The sequence below is a fragment of the Equus asinus genome, chromosome 17, assembly GCF_041296235.1.
Source record: "Equus asinus isolate D_3611 breed Donkey chromosome 17, EquAss-T2T_v2, whole genome shotgun sequence".
Taxonomy (NCBI): Eukaryota; Metazoa; Chordata; class Mammalia; order Perissodactyla; family Equidae; genus Equus; species Equus asinus.
In genome coordinates this window covers 31,691,927-31,701,199 of record NC_091806.1, presented here as the reverse complement: position 1 = coordinate 31,701,199, position 9,273 = coordinate 31,691,927, and the positions used below count along the sequence as shown (strand labels likewise).

The window sequence follows — 9,273 nt, the reverse complement described above, 5'->3', positions numbered from 1 at the left end:
AAGAGGAAAGACAGCGGGCTCGAGCGCGAGCCTGGGAGCCGTAGTGCCAACCATGGAAGGAGGCGCAGGGAGTGCGCGCCATCTGCGGCGATGACAGCCCCCCATAGTGCCAGCCTTCTCTTGGCTCCGCTTAATTCCCTTAGTTTCTCACTGCAACCCAAGAGATGGGCGCCCACTTCCTTAACCTCGCCCAACCTGGGAATACAGACTGGAAGGAAAAGGTTCTCTAGGAGCTCCTGTCCCTGGCGAGCTGCTGGCCAACTCTACCTGGAACACAGCGCCACACTTTGCCCTAATTAGCCCTAGAGAGCTGTCAAACCAAGAGCAGGAATAGGTGTACTCTCCTCAGTTAGCTCGCGGCCGTTTTTCTTTTGAAACCAGCTCTGGATGTTACATAACAGTTTTTCGAAAAAGTGTTCCACCAGCCGCTTCTCTAAAGCCAAGTTCCTCGCCTGTAAAGTGTGATTCTAAATGGTGCGTTCTGTCTTCAGGTTTGGTGTCAAATGTTGCTGGTTTAACTGTGGTCTGATACTTTAGCGCTAGGCATCAAGGTCTACTTTCTGTTTTCTGGGGTATGGTCTAGTTCCTTCTCTGACATGGCATGTATATCAGGTTTCAGTTCATTCTGTCCAAGGGCTTCAATCCACCATTTATTGCAACACACTCAGGAGTTCTCTTTTTAACGACAGTGTGTATTAAAAAGTGAAATATTTTTTCACTCATATGTGGGAGATAAACACATAGATAAGGAGAACTGACTGGTGGTTACCAGAGGGGAAGAGGGTGGTGGGACGGCGAAAGGGGTAAAGGGGCACATATGTATGATGATGGACCAAAACTAGACTACTGGTGGTGAACATGAGGCAGTCTACACAGAAACTGAAATATAATAATGCACACCTGAAATTTACACAATGGTAAAGCCAATATGACCTCAAATAAAGTAATTTTTTAAATGAAATCTTTTAAATATTTTTGAAAGATAAAAGGTATTATTGGAGTACAATATTTCTTTTATTTATAGAGGTTTTTCTGCCTGTAAATCAGGTTAATTTGTTTCCTTAAGAAGAAATCAAATTTCATGTTTCTATTATCTATTTTTTTGGGATTTTAAGACTTCATTTCCGGGGCCGGCCCCGTGGCCCAGTGGTTAAGTTCGCGCGCTCCGCTGCAGGTGGCCCAGTGCTTCGTCGGTTCGAATCCTGGGCGTGGACATGGCACCGCTCATCAGGCCTTACTGAGGCAGCGTCCCACATGCCACACCTAGAAGGACCCACAACTAAGAATATACAACTATGTACTGGGGGGATTTGGGGAGAAAAAGGAAAGAATAAAAAAAAAAAAGACTTCATTTCCCTAACTTCACAAATTAGGCATCTTTCTTTTCCTACTTTCAACAGTCTAAGAACATGTAAATTGTTTTTTCTCTTGGCTGGACAGTGCTAAATGGGAATAAAAACTCAACCTTCCATCATCCAGCCACACAGACTAAACTGCCCTTGGACACTGGACGCCTACCTCTTAGCTGGAAGAGCACTAATGATTGCATAATCACTATCCCAAGGTTTAGAGAGAGATTCCCTTTTCTTGTCGAGTTTTCCTTGGGATTATGCAAGATATTTCCTGGAAAGGACGTTTAATAGAACTTAAGATTTAAAGTGGCAGCCACTTTTGAAAAGTATTGCACAGTAAAATCTAGGCTAAAATAATGGGATGTCCAGACTACCAGACTTCAAATAAATTACTTTGCTATGTATGTCGTTAGACCTTTTGGTTTTTCTAGTATAGTTTATCTATACTTTTTCAAATCCTCTTCACTTGGCTTTCCTCATGCTGATAGATGGCAAACCACAGGGTCGTTTTTAGTTCAACTCACTGGTAAACAAACAGGCAGACAAGTAAAATGCTACCCTTGAGTTGAGACGTAATCGGAGAGGAATGCCCTGTCTTTCGGCACCAAAACCACCAATGACTTCTGTATGTTTAAATACTGCTGCCATGGGGCCGGCCCAGTGGCACAGCGGTTGGGTGCACACGTTCCACTTTGGCCACCTGGGGTTCACTGGTTCGGATTCCGGGTGCGGACGTGGCACCGATTGACAAGCCATGCTGTGGTAGGTGTCCCACATATACAGTAGAGGAAGATGGGCGCCGATGTTGGCTCAGGGTCGGTCTTGCTCAGCAGAAAGAGGATTGGCAGCAGTTAGCTCAGGGCTAATCTTCCTCAGAAAAAAAAAAAAAAGAAATCTGAAAAAAAAAAATACTGCTGCCTGCCATTCTATCCTTATGAAATGTCTCTGCTTGTGTTAAAGGACAATTTGTCCCCTTGTGCTCTGGATCCCATTCCCTTCACTCTTGCATTTTCTTCTGAAATTTTTCTTTGACATTTAACTTGAAAAATGAAAAACAGACAGGGCCAGCCCTGGTGGCCTAGTGGTTAAGTTTAGTATGCTCCACTTCAGCGGCCCAGGTTCAGTTCCTGGGTGTGGACCTACCCCATTCATCAGTGGCCATGCTGTGGTGGTGGCTCACGTGCAAAAAGAGGAAGATTGCTAACAGATGTTAGCTCAGGGCGAATCTTCCTCAGCAAAAAAAAAAAAAAAAAATAGAAAGAAAGAAAAATATACAGAAAAAAACAGAATAGTGTCAAGAACACACCAATAGCCATCATTAAATTCTCTCCCTCTAGAGTCTGTTAATATGCTGAGAGGCATCCTACCTATCTAAAAAACTAACAACCCTACCTTGACCCCATATCCAGGCCTGTCTTTCTTAGCAAAGCTTTTTGAAAGAGTTGTCTATAGTTCTCTCTCCTTCTTCAGTTTATATTATCTCCTCAATATATTTCAATAGGACTTTTTCTCCTACTCTTCCAAGACTGCACTCTTCAGGGTCAATACTGACATCCATGTTCCCAGATCCACTGTCAGGTCTCCTTTGCTAGCTCCCATTATACTTCACCTCTTATTGGATTGCCCTGAAAGTCCATCTTCTGCCTCCTGATTTCCATTTACACAGTTCCTAAGTGACTTCATCAAAAACCACTGCTTTAAATGCCCTCATAGGCCAATAGCTCCCATGAACTGTCAGCCTTAACTTTCCTCAACCTTCCAGATTCATGTTTTCAGCTGTCTACCTGGCATCTCCAAATGGATGACTAACAGATCAAACTTGACATTGCCAAAGCAGAACTCTTGATATTCCCTTATCCCCTCCCTGCGTTTCCCCAATCTCATATCCTGTCTAGTTGCTCAAGTAAAAAATGTCATAAGCATCTTTGATTCTTTTCCTCACCATTCCCATCTGCAAATCCTATCAATTTTATCTCCCAAATATCCCACGGCAATCAATTCTCCAACTCCACCTCTGCTGCCCTTGTCTAATCCCCCATCAATGCTCATATTGAAACCACAAGTCTGCTGACTTGTGTCCTTGCTTCTACTCTTGCCTCTATCTCTATAATCATTTTCCACACAGCAGTGATCTTTCCAAAATGTATTTTTGATCATGCCATTCCTGTTTAACCACCTGCTATGGTCTGAATGTTTGTGTCCCCACAAAATTCCTATGTTGAAACCATAACCCCCAAAGATCCATGGTATTAGGAGGTGATGCCTTTGAGAGGTGCTTAGGTCTTGAATGTAGAGCCTTCATGAATGGGATTAGTGCCTTTATAAAAGAGGCCCCACAGAGCTCCCTTGCCCCTTCCAATGCATGAGGACACAGGTAGAAGTAGACAGTCTACAACCCAGCAGAGAGCCTGCATCAGAACATGATCCTGCTGGGGCCTTGATCTGGGACTTTCTAGCCTCCAGAACTGTGAGAATTTTCTCATGTCTATAAGCTATCCGGTCTGTGTTATTTTGTTATAGCAGCCTGAGGAACTAAAACACCACCCCTCTGCCATCATTTCCCACTGCACTTGATTGCAGAAGCTCTCCATGATCTGATCTTTGCTGCCCCTGCCAGCCTCAATTTCACCACTCTCCCCTTGATTCACCACTTCAACCACACATCAAAAGGCCTTTCCCTTCACCGAACACATCAAGTTTTTTTCTTTTTCTTTCTTAAGAGTTTTGCACTGTTTCCTTCCACGAGGAAGATTCTGCCCCAGTTTCACACAGCCACTCAGGTCTTAACTCAAAATGTTTGCTCAGGAGAGGCCTTTCCCAACCACCCAATCTAAGGTAGCCCCCCACTCACTGTTCCTATCACCCAATTTTAAGTCTCTGTATAACACTTATCTTTGTTTATTCTATAATGTAAGCTCTGTAAGACTCTGTCTATCTTGTTCCCCGTCTAGAATGGTTCTTGACAAACAGCAGTTGCTCGATAAATATCTGAATGAATGAAGGGCATCAGATACTTATTCAATAATCCAAGTCCAAACTAGGAACACCAATCATTTGCAAGAGATCAAAGAGAAAGTGCTTTCCCAGCTTCTAACCACCGGAAAGCTCAATTTACACTTTGACTTAGGGCCTGGTTCTAATCAAACAGGCAATAGGAAAGATAGCTGCAGCTGAAAAGAAATGAGCTCTGGAAAATTATTAGATCTGCAATCTCATCCCAAGTTTATTACTAGCCTCTTTAGTCCCTCATTATAAACCCGACACTGACAACAGACTTAACATCTATTTACAAAAGTGCAGAGGAAATGGGAACCGTCATAAAAATTCACCTGCTTGGCTCTCAGGTGGGCTCTTGGTTTCCCCTCCTCTAAGCATTTAGCAATAAATCATTCCAATAATGTTTCTCTAATGCTTAGGGGGAGAAACAAAATTTTAAAAAATTATACCAACTTCTGTGATATGGCAAAAATATTTATTAAAATATATTTTTTCCCCAAGTTTGAACTTTATTGGAAGGAATCCTCCTAATTCACTCTTTCATCCTGGATAAATGAGATAACAAGATCTCTATACAGAATATAAAGCAGTGATAAAAAACCCGTCCTAAAAATTAGTCCGCATAGTAGCACAGTGAAAGAAATGGGATTCTCCAGGGCCTCAGAGAGTTCAAAGTGGCACCTTAGGTGATCTAAGAAATCAATTATATTCTCATGGTTTTCCTCGTGGGTCAAGATTAGAAGACTTAGGCCGCCACCACCTGTTTTAAGAGGTAGAATATATGCTTCCTACTAGTCCACCGTTTCCTGGTCAGCCTGGCCTCAATAGAGTCTCAAACCCCAGTCCATCTGCCTTTGGTAACGGCCAGATCTCTATACCCCAGGCAGCAAGGCTTCCTGCTGATCCCTACTTAAGATCCATGAACCGGATATCCATGATGAGAAGGAAGTTCTTAGGCAGTGGGCGAGGGGCTGGAGAGAGAACGGTAAACACCTGATGCTCTAGGTCCACACTGGTCACCACAATGAAGCCAGCCACACTTGTCTCAGAAAGGTTCTCCTCTGTGCCCTCAGCAGTGCTCACACTCAGGAGGTGGTGCACCATATCTCGGCCAGGAGTGACAGGTACTAGCTTGAGCTGATTGTCCTCCTGAGACATGCCCAAAGGCAAACAGGAGTCTGGGATGGTGGGTGCCCCAACTTTGTAGATTTTCACATCTGAAAATTTGACATTGAAGGCATGGGGATAGAAACAGCCCCGGAATCCGTAGAAATACTCACGAATACGCTCATCCCTACATTCCCGCCGGAAGTCTTTGGAGCGCTCAACCACACCCCCTGATTTGGGGAGCAGCACAGTGCGTACAAAGTGAGGCAGGTCCCGTTTCAGTTCATTGTACAGTCGTTCTTGATCCAGAACCACAACCACATCCACCTCAAAGGCTGAGGCTGCATGCACCAGGGCCTGGTAACCTGAGCCCTTGACCCAGCCACAGGTGTTAATGACACAGCCACTCACAGAGGCCCTTCGGTTCACTTCACACCGTTGGTTGAACACATCTGCTAAACGAGATGTAATCTGCAGAAGAAAGGATCAAGGTGAGGGGGAAAAAACACAAAAATGAACAAACCTATAGCTGTTTTGTCCCACTTTAGAATAAGTGGTATTAGGTACAAGAAAAATGACATTTTTTTTTTTTTAAAGATGGGCACCTGAGCTAACAACTACTGCCAATCTTTTTTTTTTTTCTCCTTCTTTTTCTCCCCAAAGCTCCACAGTACATGGTTGTATATTTTAATTGTGGGCATGTGGGACGCCGCGTCAGCATGGCCTGATGAACGGTGCCATCTCCACACCCAGGATCCAAACCGGTGAAACCCTGGGCTGCAAAAGCAGAGCACGAGAACTTAACCACTCAGCCATGGGGCCAGCCCCAAAAATGACGTTCTTAATGGCTGTGATTTTGACCCCATAATATGGATTTAATTTTTATGTTTCTTCTGTCTCCTGTTTCACGTCCTAAGTGGAAATCTAATAAATGACTCAAGAATAGGTCCACAGAAACGTTTAACCATCTGCAGTTGACTTATATTTGAAACTGTCTTTTCCAAAATCATGTGGCGGTAATTCCAGCTGAGGGGGAGCAAAGGGATGGCCATACACAGTTGTTTTTTTTTTGAGGAAGATTAGCCCTGAGCTAACTGCCGCCAATACTCTTCTTGCTGAGGAAGACTGGCCCTGAGCTAACCTTGGTGCCCATCTTCCTCTACTTTATATGTGGGACGCCTGCCACAGCATGGCTTGCCAAGCAGTGCCATGTCCGCACCCGGGATCGGAACCGGTGGACCCCGGACCACTGAAGCAGAATGTGCGAACTTAAACGATGCGCCACCAGACCAGCCCCCAAACAGTTTTAACTAGCAAACTTCTGCACAGCTTCCTACCCTGATAGCAGCCCTTCCCGCCACCCCACCTTCGCTCTGGCTCTGACCTTATTATAAAGCTTGATGTTGGTGCCAGGAGTAGTGGAGCCAAAATGATATACCAAAGGGGCCTGGATAGAGAATCCCTCTTCAACGTCTGCTGGCCGCTCAATGTAGAGGGCCCCCATGGTACCAGGAATGGACACAGAGCCCTGGCCTACATCCAGCTCCACATAAGTGGGACGGCGGCCCAAACGCACTGCATAGTTGAGCAGTAGACGGCACACTGTGGACTTGCCCACATCAGTGGGGCCCACTACCATCACCCGGGGCCCTCGCTCTTCTTCCTTCTCTGCCTGCCTCCGCATCTGCTCCAAGGCTGTATGAGTGTTGAGGTAAAGCAACATAGGGGTATCCTTGGAGACATAAGCCACTTCAGTGCGGCCACTCAGCTGTACAGAACAGCCATGCCAAGTGAAAACTGCCACCTTGGCACCAGCATCAAAGGTGAATTTCTTGTTTCGGGTCAGCTCTGTGCCGAAGATTTCTGCCATGCCAGTCAGCAGCTCCAACTGAACTGACTGAGATGCCTCCACCTCAAAGCGAAGTTCTGTTTCTCGCTCTAGTTCGAATTTAGTTGTTGGCTTCTTGTCATCACTGGCCTCCTCTCCCATCTTTTCCGTGTAGCTGCTGTACCTAGAACACAAATTAAGTATCAGAGCTAAACATAGTTGGGACTCTGTTCAAAATCCTCCACTGGTTGGGCCGGCCTGGTGGCGGAGTGGTTAAGTTCTTGGGCTCCTAGCACTGCTCATCAAGCCATGCTGAGGTGGTGTCCCACATGCCACAACCAGAAGGACCCAAAACTAAGAAAAATATACAACTATGTACTGGGGGGCTTTGGGGAGAAAAAGGAAAAATAAAATCTTAAAAAAAAAAAATGCTCCAACCAATGTTCCCCCCCCCTTTTTTTTTTTGGTGAGGAAGACTGGCCCTGAGCTAACATCTGTTGCCAAACTTCCTCTTTTTGCTTGAGGAAGATTGTCACTGAGCTAACATCTGTGCCCATCTTCCTCTATTTTTGTATGTGGGACACAGTCAGAGTATGGCTTGATGAGCGGCATGTACCTCCATGCCTGGGATCCATGCCAGTGAGCCCCAGGCCACTGAAGTAGAGCAGACGAACTTAACCACTATGTTACCAGGCCGGCACCCCTACCTTGCTTTATTTTTCTCATCTCTGGATCACCATCTCTCTCTCTATCCCCACTAGAATGTAAAGGTTGGGCATTTTCATTTGTTGCTGTATCTCCAGTACCTAGAATAGGGCTTGACATCCTATAGGCACCTCTACAAATACGAGTGACTAAATCATTCAGACATAAGAAAAAAACTCTATCTACAGATTGATAGACTTGATTACATCACTTTCATCGCTCCCTTCTCCACTCTATTGGGATATTCTAGACTTAAGAACGCTAATAGATACTCACTCCCCAGTCCTCTTAGTCAACAAGAAAGGGCGTCTGCCATCTGGATGCAAAGAAGAGAATACCGGGTTTGGACTTAGAAAAGAGCATTAAGGCTCCGCTCAGCAAGTACTAGTAGTGTCTTTGGACAAATCACTTAACCTCTCTCAACATTTTCCTCAACTGTCAACTGGAGGAAGTTACACTTCCTCACTCAGAATGTTGTTCTGGTGCTTAAGAGGGATGACTGGAAGAAAATATTACCTCGTAAACTAGAAAACGCCGAGGAATAGGGAAGAATTATTTCCGATCCCGACCGCAGCTCTAGGTCCAGCATTTGTCCCAGCCTCCCCAGACATCGAAATCCTCCCAGGCCCCCAGGAAGCTACACACAGTTGAGTTCCTGAGGTTATTATCTCACCTTGCACAGCCACGAGCCCAAACGGGTAACCCAAGAAGCACTTGCAGGTAGAACCTAAACCCACCTACAAGCCACGCTCCCACAGACCCACGCCGGAAACAAAGGCGGTTCCGCACTTGCGCAGTGGAGGAGACGCGGTCGCGCGATGCCCCTTGGGAAATGTAGTTGTGCTGGAACAGCCGCGAGTGGTTGAGCTCGCGCCGCCGCTCGGCCTTCTGGGAGTTGTAGTTAAAGGATTGTTTTGATAGTGACGCCGAAAGTGGGAGGGGCGGCGGCCGTCATTGTTCGCGAAGCCAGCCAGAGGAGTGGCAGTTACGCCCCCGCACGGGGGCGGGGCCCGGCCAAGAGGCCAATGGTCACCGAGGCGCGGCGGTTGTGCACTCTCGCCCCAGTGTTCTCGCTCACCTGGAGCCTGGAAAGGGAAAGGACGGCGGGAAGGAGGTGGACTCACGGTCTAGGTCCCACGATCGCCTGGAGCGGGGGAAATTAGCAAAACCCCATTTGGACACGAGGAAACTGAGGGGTAGGGACAGGGAAGGAAAACAGCCTGTCAGGGGCTAACCTGGGCTATCATCCTCTACCTGACACAGTGCTTGGCACCGAGAGGGCAT

The 9,273-nt window shown here is 46.1% G+C and overlaps 1 protein-coding gene across 5 annotated transcripts; it reads right to left on the bottom strand.

The window, feature by feature from the left end:
• Positions 1-4,802: 4,802 nt before the first annotated feature.
• On the bottom strand, positions 4,803-8,858 carry CLP1 (cleavage factor polyribonucleotide kinase subunit 1). 5 transcript variants are annotated; one of them, XM_044750389.2, is made up of 3 exons: positions 8,727-8,858; positions 6,841-7,468; positions 4,803-5,927 (listed from the first exon to the last, which is right to left on the bottom strand). In XM_044750389.2, the coding sequence occupies exons 2-3, from the start codon at positions 7,444-7,446 to the stop codon at positions 5,256-5,258; spliced, it is 1,278 nt and encodes a 425-aa protein (XP_044606324.1). In that variant the 5' UTR covers positions 7,447-7,468; positions 8,727-8,858; the 3' UTR covers positions 4,803-5,255. The 5 variants fall into 5 exon arrangements, with proteins under 5 accessions (XP_044606324.1, XP_014683290.1, XP_014683293.1 ...); XM_014827804.3 differs by having other exon boundaries at positions 8,663-8,811; XM_014827807.3 differs by having other exon boundaries at positions 6,841-7,462; positions 8,663-8,781.
• Between the last annotated feature and the right edge of the window lie 415 nt (positions 8,859-9,273).